Here is a 22,592-nt window from a genome sequence, read left to right as displayed (position 1 = left end):
TATTCTCAAAGTCTTAGCCGTAGCAAATGTAGTCACTTTGAAATGTTTTAGCTACCTAGATCTTTATTCACAGACATAGCTTTACTCCAAACGGTTATCTGCAAAAAGAATGCATTGCATGAGCATCTAAACCTGTTGAGGGTTTAAATACGCCATATCATTAATCATTAAGGGATCTCCAACCGATTCATCTTATCATCTATCTTTAGTCAGTATATTGCATAAAAGTATGTGCTTATGATACTCAAATGCTTTCCCTGGCAGAGTGAAGCCAGGTTTTTGCTGAGGTTTTAGCTTGGGTAACGTGAACCCTTTTTCATATATTTAGCATGCTTGTGTTAATCGAATAAAATGTGCCACTCCAAAATAAATGCCACTGCGTCATCTCACTTCTTTGTTCCTTATTTCAGTAATTGTCGAGCTGGTGCCTGTGATCACCCACGGAAGGTATTTCGCATTCTTGAGGGCCAGTGACCACGCCCTTGGGGCTCTGATCTAAGATCTCCCTTTCTCATCTGGCGCCCAACGTCTCATCGTACCACAGCCTACGGTGGAGGGGGTGCTCCTCCAGGGGCAGCCGTCGGGGGTCCGGCAGCGCCAATACAGACCTCGGGTAAGACAAGGCTTTTTATTTTTCCTTGCATTTCCTTGGTCGCCCCCTGGTTGCCTGCGGGTACCGCTGTCGGTGGGCCCTGGCTGATGCACACCTTGCACCCCACGGCACTCTCTTTCTGGTCACGATTTTCGAACTCTCTTTCCTTCCTGTGTGGTCCTGCCCTGCCTCTTTATCTTTTGGTCATAACTTCATATCCCATTATTTATCACCTGCAGGCTCGCTTGTAATGTTATATTCCTCTATCCTTGTAATATTTTATTCATTGATGCTACTTTGATTGATATGAGGACACCCCGGACTCGTCCTGGTGTGTGTCTCACGACTGGTGTATGTCTCACGACTGGGTGGGACACAGCTTTTTATGAGGGCACCTAGGATTAGCCCTGGTGTGTGTAGCCATGATGTGTGTGTCTCACGACTAGGTGACTGTGAGACAGTGCTTTTTATGAGGACACCCAGGATTAGCCCTGGTGTGTGTAGCCATGATGTGTGTGTCTCACGACTAGGTGACTGTGCGACAGTGCTTTTTATGAGGACACCCAGGATTAGCCCTGGTGTGTGTAGCTGCTCCATCTGACCCCCACACCCTCCTCCATGGGGGCCGCCTGCCACTATTCATCTGTTTCGCCTCCTCCTAATTTCTGTCTGCAAGGGTTGGGTGTCTTTTTCATCGGATTCGATCTCCTTTTTCGTCTCTCTGCGCAACTTTTGCGCACCCCTCGCCCACCGCCTTTGACGGTGCCTCGCCCTGCGCACCCACACCAACAGGCAACACTTTGTGGTATTTGCAGATCTCACTATCCGACAAGCACGCACTTCCTCGCCTGGCTCCTCCACGTTTCTCCGCCTCCCTCCACCTCCCCTCCCTGACTCTCCCGTGCTCCCTTCTCCACTACGCTTGCACTTCTGTCCCACTGCCCCTCCCATGTTCATCCTTCTCTGCACTAATACCTCTACTTTTCCTCTGTCTTTCTTTCCTCTACCTTGCACTCCTTCCTCTACTTTTCCTCTGTCTCTTTTCCTACCACTACTTCCATGCCCCTCTCCATCTTCCTGCCACTTCCCGCATCTCTCTCTCTCCATCCTATCGCCATTAAATACGCGACGGCTCCTGCGCAGTACATTTTGGGATCGGGGTGTGCTGGAATGTTTCTATTTTGGGATTGGCTTGTCGTTCTTTATTTGTATTCTCATTATTTTCCCTTCTGTTTATGTTTTTTATCTATTTGTCTCAATGTGCATTGCGTTTCTTTGTCCATCGTCGCCCTGTGTGCTTTCATGTTTCCGTTCTGTGCTATGCATACCAGGTGCTTTCACTGCTTCAGTGCCAGCGCCTTTTTGCTGTTTCATGTGCTTCAGTGCGCGCGCTCTGTCCGATACCACAGTTTCTGCATTCCCCCGCACATGCTCCATTGCCCACTGGTAGTCTCCTTCCTTCCTTCAGCTGGGTTCCTCTGCTACAGTATCTGCACTCCACACGCACTGTCCATCCCCCAGCCCGCCTCCTTATCTTTTGTCTATCATTTGCTCCCGCCAATAATTGACAAAAAGGGGGGATCAGGGGTCTCTTATTTGCACCCTTGCCTCCCTCCTGTGCCCCATCTGCCAACCATGCCCAGCTTCCCCTTACCCCAGTAATGTCCCACACCCCCCCACGCATTATCTATCGCACCATTCAGTTTGTACACGGCGTTCCACAGGCTGTCCACAATACCTCCACTGGCGAATTCACTCAGCTTAATGACGACGACCGCACTATACTGAACGACGCCTGGGCAATTTTAGGGGTCCCATTCACCACAAACAGCCAAATTCGCATCTGTCCACTATCCTTGAACGATCTATTTGACGCCCTACCTGCCATATCCCTCACCCCACCATCCCCGGACACCACTTATCCGAACTTATTGTACACCGACGAACGTTCCAATTCATCCACCCTATCTGTCCCTTACACCGCTTCTCCTGCATACCCACGGTACCCCGACCACCCCTCCACCATTCTTCTCACGGACAACGAATCATCAATAGATTCCATCCAGACAATAGCTCATTCTGAAGCTGCTTCCATCCCCCCTCTTGACGGTCCCTATTCCCCAACACCCTCCGCCTCTGATTCCCATTCTTCCCAACAGTCCCAGGACGACACAGTACCACTCCTGAGAGCATTTCTGGGCGACTATTTCCAAAACTCTGCAGATTCCAGACCCCTGCCCAATCTTGCTAACCTACCGCACTGCTCCCTCTCAAAATAAAGGGAATGACTGACAACTGCCACAATAATATCACTGTATACCTGATCAATAACAATATCGTAGGTCTCTCTGATGGCCACCCAGCTTCCTTTATATATGTTACGCCCCTCACTAGTGCCGTCCTTCTCACAATTTTTCAGACGCTGAATATTGACTTCAGTCACCCTTGCCAAATTACTCTATCTCTCGCACCAGCATTCTCACGCCCCGCCGACTACACAAACAAGTCTCAAAAACAAAACAACAAATAGTGGTCCTTCACTCACTACCCCTCTGTAATACCGGCCTGTCACTCACCCGGAGTCCGACACGAAACAAGCCCCATGCAGGCGCTCCATGCAGTGTACGACAAACGAATATTTGGCACCTCAGTGCACAGAACACCCGACTGGATCTACATAAGGGTTCGGTTGCTGTCCCCAGGCTTAGAACTACCCACCGTATTTACATCCTCTTGGCCACGAAACCCACTGCAAAGCCAAATACGTCTTGCCTTTGCCCGCCACAATCTCGAATTTCCCGACCTTTCCCCAGAAGGAAACTACAGGGGACCTGATGAAATACACCTAAGATTCATACTGTACAACATTGTATGTACGGAAGTAGGTGAGGAACTTATCAGAGACCTGCCTCCTCCTGACTGTAACACCACCTAAAACACACACTCCACAGACCCCAGCAGCCCCAACAACTAGTCTAACAACACAGACACAAGCTGTCCGTCTATTCCAGCCACACATCACCCGCCATTTCCACGTAGTTCTACAGGTGCCACACACACGCACTAACTAGCCCTATGAATAGGATACTGAGTTCCACTGTGTATAAAACGCATGCTGGTTTTCAAATATACTTTATATTGTGCCTTGAAAGTTGGAACGGACCCACAATTGTATCAGGTTTCTGGCCTAGAAATCCACTCCAATCTAAAATAGCTGACGCCTGCTTTGGCGGTCAGCTGACATTCCCTGGGTGCACCCCCTCTCAAAACATCGAATTACAGAACGGTATATATGACCGCATCCTTGAGGGGGTAGGTAGAGAGCTAGTGCCAGACCTCTAAGGGCGCATAGGTACACCACCTCAGGAACCTATTCTGCGACCACACCCATATCCCACCATGGCGACACCCCTTCAGCACGTTCTGAGCGTATTCAGCGGACAAGAGAAAAGGATACTCAAACATAGTAGGGAGCTCCACAAGTTGACAAAAAATATGGACTACCCTTGGCCCTCGGAAGGGAGCTTTAATAAGACCATTCTGGAGCACACCACTACCTTCCTGAACACCAAATACACTGGTACGAAGCTGCAAAAAAGGAAGGCCACTTTAGATCTCTGGCGCATCTTTAAAGACAATACGCAGGAGCACACGCCTACCATGCCCACTGCTCCTTCGGCACCCCCACCCTATCAGGCTAGTGGCATGTATCCTGCGATAACGTCCACGGAAGAAAAAGAACTAAACCTACAGACAACCACTAATAGCATGCCGGCAGTAGGATACAATCAGCTTCCCTGCGATATCAACGCAATTTCTGAGCCCCCTCCGCCTCCCACCGACCATTGTATTGCCCAGCCACCACCGGCAGCACCGGCCACCAGCAGTGGCCCAAACTCCCCCATCACAGCATCGGCCCCGGCAGCCCCCATCACAGGACCAGCCCCGAGCATCGCGGGTGGAGCCGCCCAGCCCCCGTCACCTACCACCAACAACGGTCCAACCCTGCACGCCGCAGTACCTGGCCTACCAGGGCCAATAGACGCGCAATTTACATTAAGGCTCCTCCCCACGTCCGCCTCTGCCCTACCCACCGAAGGAAGCGATGAAGATGTAGATAATGTGTCCATCGCGCCATCTATCGCTTCCCACACATCATCACACCATTCGTCCACTCCATCTCACCACTCACTGTACCCCCACCGAGACCTCAACGCCCTCCGTGACGCAACTGCTCCGCAGCTCCAGGAGCAGGAAGCCACACTCCGAGACCCCATGCCTTTCTGTAACCCAGACGCCGCCGACCAAAAGACCACATTCTCCTCTGTCCAACAGCAGATGGGCAAGGAGCAGTGGCTCCCTTCGGCACCACCCCTAGTCCATTACGACCAATGGAGACCGGCCCCAAACACACACGAAAGCCTAGAATGTAGTCCGACCGAAGACACCGCCACAGACTTCTTTGGCAGAACAGTGCTGCACCGCTCCGAGGCAGACTCACTACTTCCCACACTCCGACGCATGTCACTAAAAATGGAACAAATGAATGAGAGAATAACTGAGACACTCACCCTGGCCCGCCCCGAACAAAATGCTGCCCAAACGCCGACACGTCTTCCAACCACACAACATGTGCAAAAACATACTTCCACAGCCATAGAAGAGGATGGAACACTAGGCTATAATGAACAACAGACCACCGACCCTCCACCCACGGGAGACGCAGACCCCCCTCAAGGAAAGGTGACAACACCTTTGGGGGCTTTTGAGGGCACAAGCAGGAATAACGCAACAGGCCACAGTGGCCAGTCCCCACGCCCGCAGGCAGCAGCACCGACACCCCCACCGTCCCCACAAATTACGGCACCTGTGGTGGACCCATTCGCCCCACCATCCGCCACAGCCAGGGTACAGTCGTCCAGCCAACAACGGCCGGCGACAAATACCAACCCATTCTACCAAACCGATCAGGGACTGACAAGGTTAGGGGATACAGGGGGAAAAAGGAGGACTAGACTCACAGAAGTAGATAGACTAAGGATACTAGGAACGCACGGGCGCCCCGATGACACCATATATGACTTCCCTGATAACGACTTCCCTGTTACTGATGCCCACATCAACTATGAGGTCACTGGTGTCGCTTCCTTGCGCAACACTCGACACAAGAAAGGTAACGGCATGCTCCTCAGTAGCACACATGCTCTACAAAAGAATAATGGCATGACGCCCAACGAAATAGTGGAAGCAGGAGAGGGTTCAGATTATGCTGTCAACCCTTTCACGGACGACCTGGCTGGCTGGACGGAGTCTCTGGCCCCGCAGATGCTCCCCTGGCCCAGAGACGGGTCTTTCGAACCTCAGCATCTGGCTACAGCCGTAGAATGCATCCTGCAGGGTGCAGGGGATGAGGATTGGGATTACGCCTACATGCGAGACAGTCTAAAAATATGGCAGAAATATGCCAGACGGTATGACACCACAAGACCAACGCTTCAAGATGCGGGATTTGCTCGCCAAATGCCACTCTTGTACAAAAGGAAGCAAGACCCCCCAGTATATCACTGCTGGTCGTTTGCAGAAAGGGAAGCCATTAAAAAGACCCTCCCCCCCCTCACGGAGGGTGCAAGCAAATGGATAGTGGCCCTAGAAAAAAATACAACAGGCACAGTACCAGGGATAGGCGATATGAAAAGTTTACTTATTTCCCTGATGGGAAGAGAAGCAGAAGAAATTTTTATAAGTATAAGTAAAGGACTGATAACTATGAACGACACAACATACGATGGAGAACCATTTGACAAAATAAGAGCGGGGGTTTGGACAAAACTGCAACTAAAATACCCCGATGTCCCAGATATTGGGTCACTCATGTCATTGACAATGCAAGTAAATGAGGACCCGATTACCTTCATCTCTAGGATGAAGGAAAAGTGGCACCAAGAATTAGGCGACTCTTGGAATACCACTGGGGGGAACAGCAGACTTTTCTATCACATGGTTAAGAGAGGCCTGCCAGAGGAAGTACAGGAAAAATTAGATGCCGTAGTAGCCATGGAGGCCAAACCATGGCCTGAAATACAAGACCACATCATACATTTTTGCAAAAAGAAACTAGAACACGAAAAGAATAGACAACTTGCCATAGAAAATGCAGCTGCAAAATTGGTGCAGCAGAAGCTTAACAAAAAAAGAGACACTGTGGATACTGTCATGTTGGCCGCTCCAGTCAACCAAATGACAGCCGTCACCACATTTCCTCAGGCAGCTCAAAATGTGCTCACCGCTAATACTCAGTTTACTCCGCAACAGGTGCAGCAGCCTGCTGTACAATATGCACAGGCACAACAGCCACAAGTACAACAACCAGCCATACAGTATGTGCAAGCGCCGACACAACATACAATGCACCAAGTGCAGCCCCAGCCCCAGTCACTAGTACAGTATGTACAAACGCAACAGCAACCCCCAGTGCAAAACATTGCTGCACAACAGCACTATAATAACGACCAGCAACAGTATTACAGTATGAACAGAAATAATACAGGCAGAAATACAGGCATGCAAGGCAGAAGTAATGGTATGGGCCAGCAGAGGGCCCAACAGCAGTCAGGTCCGACAATTTGCTTCTATTGGAACAAACCAGGCCACATACAAAGATACTGTCGTACTAAGTCCATGGACCAAATTAGGGGCCAAGCACAGCCAATGCAACAACAGTTCCAACAACAACAGTCATACCCGCAGCAACACCAACTACAGTACACCTATGCCCAACATGTCCCCCAGCAGAACATGCAGCTGGCACAGCTCCAAGCGCCAGTAATGGCACAAATTCAACAGGCACCCCAACAACAACTGGTCCCCATGCAACAGGCACAAGCTACCTTACATACCCCTATGCTTCAACAGCAGCAGATACCAACATACCAAGGGATGCCCCAAGGCCCCAGTTCGACACCCTTAGGGGGTATCATAGTTGCGTCTACACCCAACAATTCGTCCCCACAAGGCACCATCCACCAATACCAACAAGGGGGGTACACTTGTTAGGCCAGCCCACAGACAACCCTTGTGTGCCCAGTTTTGTCATGTACCATGAGCGGTGAAGATGACCCCACCGTCCTGGTCACGATAAACAACAAAACTTACAGCTTTCTTATTGACACAGGCGCCACGTACTCCTGCATTACTGGCGGACCTCTGCCCATTTCAAACCAGGTAGCGGACACACAGGGATTCTCTGGGGCAATAGAAAGGGTCCCTTTCACCAAACCAGTGCCCATACAAATAGGAGACCGGGTGTTGGAACAGCCACTGCTGTATTCCCCCCGCGCTCCAGTGAACCTTCTGGGGCGCGACCTCATGCCAAAACTAAACATGTCCATTCACTTCCATGACAATGGAACAATGATTTTCTCGATACCAGGCACCCCCTTGGCAAGGATGATGGCACTCACCGTTGATTCCTCCTTGGAAGCCCACATACGAGCTCGCCCTGTAGACGAGCAAGCATTTTCCACTGCAGTACATATCGTTGTGGCCAACACCCCAGAACTGCATAACCGCACTGTTCAGCTCCCAAAGGAGTTCCTCTTCCGCCCACAATCCAGGAACGCCCAGATATCGGACAAAAGCATGATCTTAGGCATACTCGCCCTCCATATTACGCCGACATATGGGGCGTTCATAGCAGGTGACGACCATATGCGTTCCTGGGCCTGTGTAATATTCCTTGAGCCCGGACACCTGATGAGAGACATCTCAGACGACCAGCTCTTTAGCGATCCCGATCAGTGCCCCATGACAGAGATTATGTACCAGTATGAGGTGCCCTTCTCGGTGACAGTAGAGAAAAGCACACCCACTGCCCCTCCAAAATGTGATTCAGTACGTGAGGAAGACTTAGCTCAAGTTCCGTCACACCTGTGGACCACCGGCCCCAATGATGTAGGTCTCATTCGTTCTGCCGCTCCATTTAAGATAACATTGAAAGTCGGAGCAATACTGCCAAGAATAAAACAGTACCCATTGTCAAAGGAAGCAGAAGAAGGCATAGCTCCCACAATACAGGCCCTGCTTGATCAAGGGGTAATATACCCAAGCGTTTCCTGTTGCAACACCTTTCTTTTTCCGGTGCGGAAGGGTAAGACAAACCAATGGCGTTTGGTACACGACCTCCGTCCCGTGAACAACATAGTGATACCTGAGTTTCCCATCGTCCCAGACCCTTCCGTCATCCTGACAAACATTCCCCCGAACGCGAAATATTTTTCCGTAATCGACCTGAAAAATGCGTTTTTTAGCGTCCCCCTCCACCCAGACAGTCAGTACCTATTGGCGTTCTCGTTCAAAGGGGTCCAGATGACGTACACTCGGCTAGCTCAGGGGTACTGCGAATCCCCTAGCGTCTTCAACAGGGCTGTCAGAGAAGATCTATCCAACTTCCAATGCGACAGCACCTTGTTGCAGTATGTTGACGACATTTTGCTCTGCAGCACCACGGAACAGCAGTGTAGAGAAGACACCATCACTCTGCTCCAGACCTTAGCCGACAGAGGTTACAAAGTAGATAGGAACAAACTCCAGTACTGCCAAACAGAAGTACACTATCTAGGCCAAATACTGTCAGCCTCAGGGAGACGAGTCACGCCAGATAGAGTTGATGCCATAACTAGAACGCCAGAACCCCAGACTGTAAAAGACATGCAGAAATTCCTTGGACTGGTCAACTATGTCCGACAATGGGTCTTTGACTTCACAACAATAACAGCCCCTTTGCTGAAAGCAGTTAAAGCAGATAAAGACAGACGCAACAAAATAAACTGGTCACCAGACATGACAGCCTCTTTCAAACAGCTAAAAGATGAAATAACAAATGCACCAGTGTTGGGTTCACCTGACTACACTAAAGAATTCTACCTGTTCACCCACTGCAATGGTCAGGTCATGACCGCTGTGCTCGCCCAGAAGTACCCTATGGGTCACAAACCCATTGCGTACTTTAGTGGTACGCTGGACTCTGTCATGAGGGGGCATTACCCCTGTGAGCAGGCTCTTGCTGCCGCCGCCTTTGCTGTAGAGAAGAGCACTCCCATAGTCATGGGATCCCCCCTGACACTATACACTGAACACGCTGTCTTCGCCATAATTCAAAAAGCCAAGACAACGTTGACAACACAAAGAGTGTCAGGATATGAAGTAATATTGTCATTGCCCTCTCTGAAAGTCGTCAAATGTCACACGGTGAACCCTGCTACATTTTTTGCCCATCCCATTGCAGCCTCAGACGATGACACTCATGACTGCGCCACATACTCCCCAGATGAGTCAGGAGCAGCAAAAGAGGACCCGATACCAGACAGCACTGTGTATTTCGTTGATGGGTCCTCTACCATTGACCAAGAAACAGGGATCAGGTATACCGGAGCAGCAGTAGTTCGGGCCCAGCAGCACGAGTCCTCTGACTCCCTAGACATTATACAGCAAATAACATTGCCTCCACATTACTCGGCCCAAGCTGCCGAGTTGGTGGCATTAATTGCCGCTTTACAACACGGGGCCTACGACCGCCTCACAGTATACTCAGACTCTGCATACGTCACAACTACAACACATTCAAGCATACTGCGCTGGAAAAGGCGCGGATTTCTCAAATCAGACGGAACACCAGTATGTCACAAGCAATTGTTAGAAGAATTGATTGAAGCTCTGACACTTCCAGCTGAGGTAGCTGTTGTCAAGTGTGCTGCACACACCAATGGACATGACTTTGTCTCCAGAGGGAATGCTCTGGCAGATTGGGCGGCCAAAGCGGCAGCCAGAGGCCCCCCAGCTGTAACGTGGCCACATACTCATAACACGCCAATCCTCCTTGCCCAAGCGCTGACACCGGCAGACAAGGTCTCCACGTATGATGACACACAAGCTCCAGTAGAGCAGACAGAAACACATGAAGATAGTGTAGCTCAACAACAACACACAGACACGACTAACGAGACACTGGACTCTAGCATTGCCTGCCCTATGGACAACACGCAACAATATGACAAGATCGCCCAACTGCACCTCAGGGAAATACAAGAAAGTGCACCACATCAAGAGAAAGAGTTATGGAAAAAGAGGGGAGTACAGCAGGACCCTGCAGATTTCATTTACAGACAGACCATGTCAGGAAAGCCCGTTATGCCGCTAGCTTTACTGCAGGTGGCACTAGCCCAACTCCACCTTCCTGCTCACGTCTCCCGAGATAACATGTCCACTACATTACAGGCAGACTGGTTCATTCCCAACGCCTACGAATTAATACAACTCTTCGTTAATAAATGTCTCATTTGCCAACAATACTCACCAAATCCGACTCTCAAAACAGTCACTTCCACCATCCCCAAACCCTCTGGCCCCTTCAAAGAGCTCCATATCGACTATGTCGATATGATTGATCGGTGTCAAAACTACCGATATCTCATTGTTGTAGTTTGCCTATTCTCACGCTGGATCGAAGCTGGACCATGCGTCCACTGCGACGCCAAAGCAGCAGCCACATTCCTACTCCGTGATGTCATCTCCCGCTTCGGGATCCCTGAGGCCATCCGGACAGATAACTGAAGTCATTTTTCAAATGCCATCTTCTCCTCCCTGACCACGATGCTAGGCATCAGACACAAACTGACGTCTGCTTACCACCCCCAAAGTAATGGCATTTGTGAGCGCCTCAACGGCCTACTCAAGAACAAAATTAGCAAAATCAGCGCCACCATCGGCAAAAAGTGGCTCTACTGCCTCCCACTTGCCCTCTTCTCACTAAGAAACTCACCAAGTTCGGATCACCACCTCACACCCCACCAACTTGTCACCGGACGATCCATAAATGTAGCTGTCCCTCCCACAAGGCCCAAAACGGATAGTGAGTCATCTTCTGAGATTGTTAAAGCTGAGCTTTACGAATTCCTGTGCACACTAACCCGCGCTGCGCAGTTCCTTTCTGTACAGGTATCCAAGAGGAAGGAGAAGGGCCCCACCGATCCGGAGCTCCCACCAATACGTCCTGGAACTTTGATCTTTATCCGAAAGCACGTCTGGCGTTGGAAGGACCCCAAGTTTGAAGGACCTTTCCAAGTGATCGACTCATCCCCAACGGCTGTCCGGATAGCTGAGCGCAAGGCATGGATCCACAGGAAAGACGTCCGGCTCGACCCTGCCCCGCCGCCACAATAGACAATGGACTAACTGAGGAAATGGAAATGGCCAGCGTCCCCCTGAATGGAGACAGCGGCTGTCCCTCCACTGTGGAGGGAGAAGATGAGGACACTCACGTGCTGCTCCACGAATACAGTGGCCGTGAAGCAAAGATATGTATACTGTCTATAGTACTGTTTTGTATTATCATTGGAGTGGCACTAGCAACATTTAATTGGTATATCTTTTTCCTTGCTGTAAAGAGCTATCATGCCATAAGCAATAGTGGTACAAGAGCATCCACTGATGCCATGTTACCTACCACCCTAGCAACTGCACCAGCGGTCACACGAAGCATAGATATAACGACACATAGCACAGGATTCTCCGGAAACAAGGACACAGCCACACACCACACGACAGGCCCCGAACTCCCAGACACTAGCGCCAGTAACGTACACACCATTGCACCTCCCGAGCCCCCAATGTTGATACTAGACGACAGAGGGAACACTTGGGATAAGACTGCCAATTCGACGGAAACACGAGCAGCCCATGGACACACGTCACGCCGCCACAGAGCCCGCAGATTCGCCCCCATCTCCCCATATATAGGGAAATCAAACCACCGGGTCATCCATGGTCTCCCTATCGACCAGAGACACAAGCCTAAGGGAATGCCATTTAAGACGTTCCGACACCTCGTGAGAATACAGGAAGGCCTAGGGCCTATGCTCAGCCTACCGCAATCCATAAGAGATCATTCAGTACACTCCTCCCTGGAAGAAAATTCATGGTGCCGGGACATGACAGCCGTAGGAAAAAGGATCTCAAATGAGTCCTGCTATGTGTGTTCATATGTCCCCCATGCAGTAGGTGCAGACAGACTAGTTTTCCCTAAAGAAGTTCCACCACAGACAGTGATGTGCCTATTACACCTGTACCTTTGCAGAATTGATGGGTTGGTTCAGATAGTAGGAGGGGCTGAAATATGGGTTGGACTTGTAAACACAACAGAATGGGACAACAACAAAGTGATATTCAGGGTTACTTCTGACAAAGGGGAAATAGAGCGGATGATACAAGAGAAGTACAGGAAAAATATACCCAATATGGATAGTCGAGCAGAGAGATTTAGGCAAATGAAATACATTTCAATTGCAACACCCCAGGCAGAATGTGATGTACAACCACGCCTCCATAGCCACACCCACCCGGGGGGGCTCCCTGGCCCACACTGTCAATGCCAGAACAGAACGCTCCTGGAAGTACAAGCCCGAGTATATTACAAGGATGAGTGGAGCGAAGCTGGCTACATATACTGTAAAGCAGCATCCCTGGGCCCCACATGGTCTGGCGAAACAGAGTGGGAGGAAAATATTGATTGGGATGTAGAAGAGGACTGTGCACAAATTTGGAATGAGGCAGGGAACAGATACACCTGGGGTGGGGACAGACTGTACAAACATAAAAAAGCATTTAAATTAAAAAATCCTTCTCTTTGCTTCATAGGCAATGGCTCCGTCTCTGTTGGGCGTAACACAGACTGTAACTCTACAATATTCAATTTCGATATGCAGTACGGCACCTCCACCCTGATGGACTACTATTGGGCTTGCGGAGAACACCTGTACCTTCAACTTCCTCCTCAGTGGCTCGGACTGTGTTCATTGGTGACTCTGCATGAGATACACCTGGTGGTACCAGCATCAAACGTCTCCCACATACTGTCACATCCAATGACAGGTGATGTTACATTCCTGCACCGCCACAGGAGAACAGCTGACTATTTCGCAGCAAAGGCACTTAGTAACGTTCCCCAAGAATTCCGCCTCTTCAACGAGGCCCAGCTATTCTTCGGAGGAGCCGTTCCCCTATTTCAAACAAAGGCGAATGCCCGCTGGCTAGAAGTTACCAGGTATGAGGTCATGAAGGCCATCAACAGTACTAGGGATGGGCTCAATGCGATTAGGGAAGAGCTACGTCCCCTCAGACAGATGGTCTTGGAGCACCGTTACTACCTGGATATGCTGACCGCCAAAGAGGGTGGTCTGTGCCATAAAATAGGGAAATCGTGCTGCACGTTCATACCGGGAAACGACGAGGACAACGGATCAATTGCAAGGGCCATTGAGGAGTTGACGAACTTGGGAAAGGAGATGATCGACGAGGGAGGTGCCCCTGCGGACATTATCCCAGCAAACTGGTTTGACTTTGACTGGATGCCATCATGGCTAACAGCAATACTGAAACTAGTAATACCTATAGTTGGAATTATGTTATTTCTGTGTTGCGCCTTTCAGATAGGGAGTCATTGAATTAGAAAACTGAGAACAAAAGCTGTAGGGATGAATTACGCTAGCACAGGGATTTACCAGGCACCAAAATATGAAGATATGGATAGGCCTCCTGGGGATGGGTCTGGAGTGCAGGTACAGATGATCGAGTTACCCCCCATCGACTTACACTATGGTGCGCCTACGGCACCTCCGCTCCCACCAGGCAGAAATACATTAAACAATACATCTGCTGCTGTTCGGTATGAGCGTCTGATCAGTGAGCCAGCCCCAGGCTACATGCAGTTGAGTGCCAAGACTGATGAAGGAGCGGCCAGGCAGCAAGGGCAACTCCCCGGTAACATTGAATGCTATGTCAACGACACACCATGGATTTCACCGGTAGCCGAGAGACCACCCCTCGCCAGCAGATATTCACTTAGGAATGTGTTCATGATGAATGAACAAGAGGAGGGAGATGATGCAGGGTCTCGGGCCACAATTTAATAACCTAAATACCATTCCCTAACTACCCTGACAAGATGAAGTGTTGATGTCAGGCCCCTGCTCCCCGACACAAAACCTGAAAACATGCTAAAGTTACCATATGTCCACTGAGCGTAGTGAATACACATAGAAGCCCATAGAACCTGTAAACCCAACATACATAAGCCCAAATAGGAGGCCCAAGGCCCAAAGCCCACCGCCCCATGACATCAGTATGTAACATTCAGAAGTTACTAGGCCCGGGGTTTTCAGAGCTTGCATTTCAGTTGCACCAGAAAACACGAGAAAGCCCAAGCCATCAGAAAAACACAGTAATTTTCCACAGTTACAAGGCCATTGCACACCCACACGTAGGCAGAAAACCAGCTGGTACAAGTTGACACATTGTTTATCATCGCTGAAACCCTATTTTCGAAAGTAAGCTTGCTCAAGATAAACCGCAATGTCTGATGAAAACTGCACCTGTCTTGTGGTCCTCGGTCACATGCATTCTGTAGAAAATGTACGTGATCACAACATTTCTTTGTTTATACGTTGCGGTCAGGCATGACCTACCAACCGTTGTGCCACCTGGCCACCTAACCCCACCCAAGGTCTTAGAACACATGCGGTTGACCCTTTCCTGTATCCTGGAACACATGCGGTCAAGCCACCTGTTGGCAAATGCGTCAGAAAGTATGTCAGGTCCACCCCTGGTTCCCCATATCAAGGTATTTAAGATCCAACACGACAGTTGGAAGGTAGAACTTTTCTGTGCTGTCCACAGGCCTGTTTTCCAGCCGGCTGCCTATCTGATTTGGGACCTTAAAGCCTATTTCAGGTGGTACATCCCCCATTTGGGGATTATTCTTTACCTCTTAAAGATATCCTTCTTAGCTCTGTATTTTTGATCCACACTCATTCCCTTGCATTTCAGCTTTTAGTAACTAAGTTTTAGAGGACTACTTGTCTTAAATTGAGGTTGCCTCTGGGCACTATGCTTCCCTAGGATAGCTCCTGTTTCAACCTAAGTTGCCTTAAACGTATTCTCAAAGTCTTAGCCGTAGCAAATGTAGTCACTTTGAAATGTTTTAGCTACCTAGATCTTTATTCACAGACATAGCTTTACTCCAAACGGTTATCTGCAAAAAGAATGCATTGCATGAGCATCTAAACCTGTTGAGGGTTTAAATACGCCATATCATTAATCATTAAGGGATCTCCAACCGATTCATCTTATCATCTATCTTTAGTCAGTATATTGCATAAAAGTATGTGCTTATGATACTCAAATGCTTTCCCTGGCAGAGTGAAGCCAGGTTTTTGCTGAGGTTTTAGCTTGGGTAACGTGAACCCTTTTTCATATATTTAGCATGCTTGTGTTAATCGAATAAAATGTGCCACTCCAAAATAAATGCCACTGCGTCATCTCACTTCTTTGTTCCTTATTTCAGTAATTGTCGAGCTGGTGCCTGTGATCACCCACGGAAGGTATTTCGCATTCTTGAGGGCCAGTGACCACGCCCTTGGGGCTCTGATCTAAGATCTCCCTTTCTCACATGGTGGGGTAAATTTCCCTGATTTTCAAACTTACCATAATGCCTTTCTTCTTAAACATCTTTCTAAATCTTTAAATCATTCCTTTACAGATCCATCTCCATTATGGAATGACATCGAACACTCTTTCCTTCCTGCCTTCTCATTTGAAGAACCCCTTACATTTACCCACAAGACACAATATTTATCTTCCCATAAATTATTTCACTCCTTTCTGATCTCATACCTCTCAGACAAAGACTGATTTCTCAACTCTTCAATCTGGCATAATCGCCTTATAAAAATGTACATTAAACCCATTTTTTAGAAGGCTTGGAGAAACAGAGGTCTACTTTAGATCCATCAACTTTACTCAAACGATACTTGTCTTACTTTCTCTGAAGCACAATCACTTTATAAACTGCCAAAATAATTTTCTAACAAATGTAAGATATTAATCCAAACTATACCTTCTTCCTTATCTTTAATATCTTCTACTCCACCTTCTTTATTGTCTCAACCTAATATTCTTCCCATTTTAAGTGGCCAATGTAGTGCTTCATCTATTTACAAATTCCTCAACAAATCCCCCGAGCACAGAACTAAAACTACCATAGAACTACAATGGGAACATGACTTTCACACGTCATGGTCAATTGCTTTTTGGGATAAGTTATGGCTAAAAGTTTGTAAAACCTCAAGATCATCTAGAACGACACAAACACTTTTCTTTATATACAATTGACTGATGCTTACTCCACTGTCCTTACAGAAATTCAAATACACAATCACCCCCAAATTTTTGGTCATGTAATGCTCCCAACGCTGACATATCATATGCTTTTTTCTTGTCCCTCCACTCACCAATTCTGGTTGAAGATGTGGTCTCAAATCAATGTAATTTTTCACACTCATTTTTTTTCACTTATGGACATTTTCCTAGGTAAATTATCTGAACATTGGCATACCCTTGCTTGTAACACGGACATTGTAGATTTATTAATTGCAATTGCATTCCAACACATAACAAAAATTTGGAAGCAATCCATACAACTTTCTTTTCAAGTCTGGTGGTATGGTGTTTGCTACAACCATAGACTAGATCGTGCATATGTCTCCCCTATGTCTCTTCTTCTGAAAAGAGAACATGTATCGTCCCCTGTTACTATTTTCTTAGACGCTTCAGCACTAAAGTTTGCCCAACATCATCCATTGCTGGAAGAAGTCCCCAAACATCCATGAATTGTCTTATTGATATTTAATTTATTTAGTTATTTAGTTATTTATACATTTTTTCTTTTTTTCTTTTCTAATTGCATTTTTAGAGCCATTTTCCCTCAGAAACTGCTGATACCTTTTATATTGTATTAACCTCTCCTGCTTCCTTATTGCATATTTTGTCATGTTACTATCATATTATTTCCTTTTATTTCCTCCCTTTCACAGTTATTGTAACCTTTTTTTCATATATGCAACTAATTTGATTATTTTTACGTCTCTTTTTCTTTGATATAGTCTTAGCTCACTTATTTAAATTAGCATTATCTTACTTTATTTGATTGTTTGTACTTGGTTGCATCTCTTTCAAAAATAAAGTTTATCTTTAAAACTTAAAAAAAAGAGATCTGTTTTCTTAAATGCTGCTCCTTATTTTGAAGATGTTAATAGAGGTGCACTTTTTTATATCCAAATTATGTTAAATACGTTTATAGGTGTAAAAGTGGAAAGACCCACTATGACCTGTAGTGAGAAAAGCATATAACCTCTATTCTTTATGAATATATTCACGCTTGATAAAGCCACAAGCAGTTTCACTGTTGTATATCAGAATTAGTTTTCATAATTTTTTGTTACCATAATATCATGGGCAAAACACAGAGGGGCACAAATTGAAAAGGTAAGTAGATGTAAGTAAGTATAGATTTGATGGCTATTTGGAAGGGATGTTGAACGGCGTTATTTTCAATTGCCAATTAGTTAAAGTATGTATTCATGTTTTGCAAAATAAAATTGGGTCACAAATATTAATATTTTATAACCAACTCAAAGTAGGTGGGAACCCATTCGGAAATGGGAAGAGGTCCTCAAGGGACTCCTTCCCCTTTGTGAAAGGTGATTTTTTTTAAGAATAGGCAGTCATTCCATGGATCACTGCCCAGTCTTAAAAAAGTTTGTCAACATTTTTTTTTCTTTTTATTAAATGCATCCAGTTTTTCTTTTAGGACAACATGCTCCTTCGAAAAAGAAACATTGCATTATTTAAAAGCTATCATAGACATGGTGGTCTGCTGGCCCTAGCCATGTCACTCTGCCTGTAATTTTAGGAAATCATAGTGGGTTGCAATTTGAGACTTACCTATGTAATGTTTATGAGGTAGGTCAAATTGTGATCCACTACGATTCAATATTTTGTGGTGCGACCTATTAGGACATTGACCAGGTCTTAGCCCGGTCATCCTTGGGGTGGTCTTTCCCCAAACGTTTTGCCTCCCTCCTCCATTTTTGCTGACCTCAATTTTTGCTGGCCTTAGGTCTCTGCACACTTTACTAGTGCTAACCAGTGCTAAAGTGCTTGTGCTCTCTCCTCTAAACATGGTAAAATTGCATGTACCCAATTAACATATTTAATTTACTTATAAGTCCCTAGAAACTTAGCATTACCTGTGCCCATGACCTATAAATTAAATGTTACTGGTAAGTGTGCCGCACTGATTGTGTCACCCATTTAAGTAGCCTTTAAGCATGTCTTAGGCCTGCCATTGCAGATCCTGTGCGTACATTTGTAAACTGCCATTTCTACCTGGCAAAATTAACCTCTTGCCAGGCCCAAACCTTTAATTGTTATACATAAAAGTCACCCCTAGGGTAGGCCCTGGACAGCCAAGATGGCAGGGTGCAATGTATTTAAAAAGTAGGACATGTACTTTTAAGTTTTACATGTCCTAGTAGTGAACACCTATTAAATGTGTTGGTCACTCCTGAAAGGCCTATGTCTTCCAAAGGATAACATTGGAGATGCCTTATTACATTTTTATTAGTGTAATTTCCAAATGGGAAGAGAAAACTAGATCATGTTTGGTGTCTCTGGAATCATAATTTAAAATCCTAACTTTTACTGAAGTCGGATTTTGAATTACAGTTCTGAAAATGCCACTTAGAAAGTTTATATTTTCCTACCTTATCCATTTAGTGCCTGTAGCCTCTCTGATCACATGACTGGGTGTAGCCGACAGTTGGGCTTGTTTATTCCTCCTAGGCAGCTACACACAATAGGGAGCTTAGGTTTGCCTGGATAGACCATCACTTGCAGAATGGGAGGGAGGAGCTAGGCACAGCCTCGCTTACACCTGAGTCAAGGCTCCACACAAAGGGCTGCAAACCACCTGTAGTTAGTCTGGAGCCAGGGCAGGGAAAACTGGATGCCTGGGGACTTCAAAGGGAAACCTCTAGAAGATTCTCCTCCACTTTAAAGGTGCAACTACGTAGAAATACTGGACCGCAGACACCACCACTTCAGTACACTTCTGGAACCGTGGATACTCTGCCTAGAAGAATGACTGCTGTGCTGCTGAATGACTGCTACTCTCCTGTACTGCACCCTGCTGGACTGTGCACCACATCCTCAATGCTGGACTTTCCATCCCAAGCCTCATCAATGGGATCTTCAACATGGACACAACAGGTCCGAAAACTCTGAACCAACGTATCGCCTGTGCAATGCATCTTCAATGCTGATCCATGCAACATTCCACAAACCAGGATTTAAGGTACTTTGGTTCAGCAGGCCTATATGGATCCCTGTAGCTGGCCTGTGCTCCATTGCGGACGGCCTGAACTTTATCCCAGTCCCGCGTGATCTGGTATACACAGTTGGTGCTTTATGCCTTTTGGTACTATTGTAAACGCATACCAATATACAATCAGCAGTATTAAAATGATTATGGGTATTAAAAAACACATACCAATATAGACTGCGTGAGATAAAAGTGCAGTTAAAATCATAATGAGCAAGACAAACCATGTTAGAGAACAAACAATTCTTGTAGATGTATACAGTATTATTGGCTTGCCCATTATTTTCTTTGTAGCACACAAGCTATGAGATCAATACGTCGCATGGGCAGGGAGGGAGGGCGTCAATAGAATTTGTTTTAGCAGGATAGCCTAGCATAATGTTTCAGACGCAAGCTCAGTAATGCATATCTATATTGGGGGTTCGTGACAGATGTCAGATATGAAAGTACAGTATTATTTATACTGGTGCTAGGGAATATTGCTTAACCGTGTTCTTATTACAACTGAACTCCCACCTACGTTTTCCAAGACTATCTAATAGTCGGACTTTCAGTTCTTTCCTTGATACTGTCAGGCATAGCTTCGGATCCTCATATAATTTATCTAAGCTAATTGCCCGCAAGTTGGTCTCAATATATTTTAGCCATTTAATCTTACCTACCCCATCTAGCTTCAGGCAATCCTTCAGGATGTCTCTAGTTAGATTTAACAATTCTTTTCTCCAGATTGAGTGGCAGAGTAGAGTAGGAGAAATGTAGATCTGATCCATAATGAAAGGCAAGTTGAGCTTAGAGTGGCAATTGTAAGAGGAGCAGGATGGCAGGACACATGCCAATCTTTTCATAAAACCATCCTCTATGCATTTCAATTTAGATACATCAATTAGGCCCAAACAGCTGCCCACAGGAGGCAACAGAAACTACTTTTGCCTCATAGATCTTTTTTTTATTATTTTGATTTGTTTCGATCCAATTTTTTTGTGAAGCTGCAATGTACTCCAAAACTTTTTTCCATTAAAAGCCCTCTATTAATCACAATATTTTGCAAGGTGTTTTCCCTATCAAACATGACTCCTAGGTAGTTACAGTCATCCACAACCTCCAGTTTTCGCCCTTCCTTAATCAGTTTGGAAAATTTCTTTAGTTTCGATCTTGCCACAAGTATGAAGCACTTGGATTAATTTACCCTCAGATCCAGGTTATTCGTGAATTTTGTTTACTCCTCTATGAGTCCCTGTAGTGCGTTGGCAGTTCGTGCCAACTACACTGCGTCATCTGCATAGAGGAGTATCGGGACAGGAAATTAGTTGATAAAAGGGACATCTGTGGTAGACCCAACCAGAACTAATTCCACAGGATTAGTATGTAGTGCGAATAAAAAAGGGGCAAGAACACACCCCTGTCTGATGCCACTGGTGACTCTCACATGGCGGATGCAAGCCATAGCATCGGAGTACATCTCACGAATAAAATTAATTATCAACATCTTGATTTCCATAGCTTCCATTATTATCCATAACTTAGAATGGACCACGCAATTGAAGGCAGCCAATAAATCCATAAAGGCCATATAAAGGTGGCCTTCCTTAGCGGCCATATATATTTAGATTTAAATTAAGGCACTGAGAGGGAATTAGTATGTTCCTTTCAAGAGCCCAGTCCTCCAATCTATTCAGGAGTAACCGCCCCATTAATTAGGGCTGTACTATCCAATAATAATATCAGTCTATAATTTTTTGGGTTAGCCTTATCCCCCTTTTTATAGATCGGAATTACAGCAGTCTTTTTCCAGGACAGCAAAACACATGTAAGAGCTATACTGTTGAAAACATAGAAGTAGAGGTGTCCATAGGTCCTGGTTATCTAGGAAGAAATCGATCGAGACTCGATCAGGTCCAGGTGCTTTTAATCTGCTGCACTGATTTAGAACGTGTTTCGTTTTTTCCAAGCTAAAGGGTGTATTACCTCCTGCGGTAGACACGGGCAAGTCTGCACACAGATTAATTAGCTCCCATATTTTCCTAAAAGCTTCTTTGAAGTGTGGTACCCATGCCTCCTTAGTCACATGCATTGCTAGGGTGATCTCTGTCTCCTCTCTAAAGAAGGGGGCATTAATTGTACTCCAAAAGTCCCTGCTATTTTTTAGTGTTTCCACTCTTTGTAATTTCTCCCACACCTCTTCCTTCAGCACCCTCAGTCTAGCTACTCTTGCTTCTTTATATGAGTGACATAATGATCTCACTAGATTGGCATCTCTTAGGTTAGATCGCAAAACAGCATGAAGGTTTTTTAGTGCTTTTCAACAAGCATCATCAAATCAATGGACATCCCTTCAATTCTTATTCGAGATTGGACAGAGCAAATTGACTTTAATTTCTACTAGGATCTGCTCAAAGACTACTGCTATGGTGTTGTCTGTTGTATTTGGCTCTAAACATTTTACAATTTCATGGTTCGTTTTAGCTACGATTCCCCCAATAAAGTTTGGAAAGTTAACTTTTTCCCGTTTCAGAATAACCCAATTTTTCCTTCCAATATAGGGCTTAAGTAAAGGATTCTTAGAAGGTTTTCTTCTTTGTCCACACAGCATATGATAAGTAATTGCAGCATGATTGCTAAAGGTATTAAAGCTTGTCTTAATATATGAAAAGGGGGCTCTAATAGATTCTGACACCAGTATGTAATCTAGGATTGAGTGGTTAGACTGAGTGAAAAGCGTAAAGTTTAGTT

General features: G+C 46.3%; 1 protein-coding gene across 1 annotated transcript; it reads left to right on the top strand.

The window, feature by feature from the left end:
- Window positions 1-11,835: 11,835 nt before the first annotated feature.
- On the top strand, window positions 11,836-14,088 carry LOC146806105 (syncytin-2-like). Its single transcript, XM_085623857.1, has 2 exons — window positions 11,836-11,947; window positions 13,283-14,088. The coding sequence occupies exons 1-2, from the start codon at window positions 11,836-11,838 to the stop codon at window positions 14,086-14,088; spliced, it is 918 nt and encodes a 305-aa protein (XP_085479983.1).
- Window positions 14,089-22,592: the final 8,504 nt, after the last annotated feature.

This window comes from Triturus cristatus, chromosome 8 (assembly GCF_964204655.1).
Source record: "Triturus cristatus chromosome 8, aTriCri1.1, whole genome shotgun sequence".
In the NCBI taxonomy this organism is placed as follows: domain Eukaryota; kingdom Metazoa; phylum Chordata; class Amphibia; order Caudata; family Salamandridae; genus Triturus; species Triturus cristatus.
The sequence above is the reverse complement of the archived record's forward strand: the minus strand, read 5'-3'. Positions and strand labels throughout refer to the sequence as shown.

Excerpts from the sequence above, each read along its gene's own strand:
- LOC146806105 (XM_085623857.1), top strand. The coding sequence starts at position 11,836 with ATGGCCAGCGTCCCCCTGAATGGAGACAGCGGCTGTCCCTCCACTGTG. Across the intron at positions 11,948-13,282 it reads TGGCCGTGAAGCAAAGATAT|GCAATGGCTCCGTCTCTGTT; the intron begins GTATACTGTCTA and ends TTTGCTTCATAG.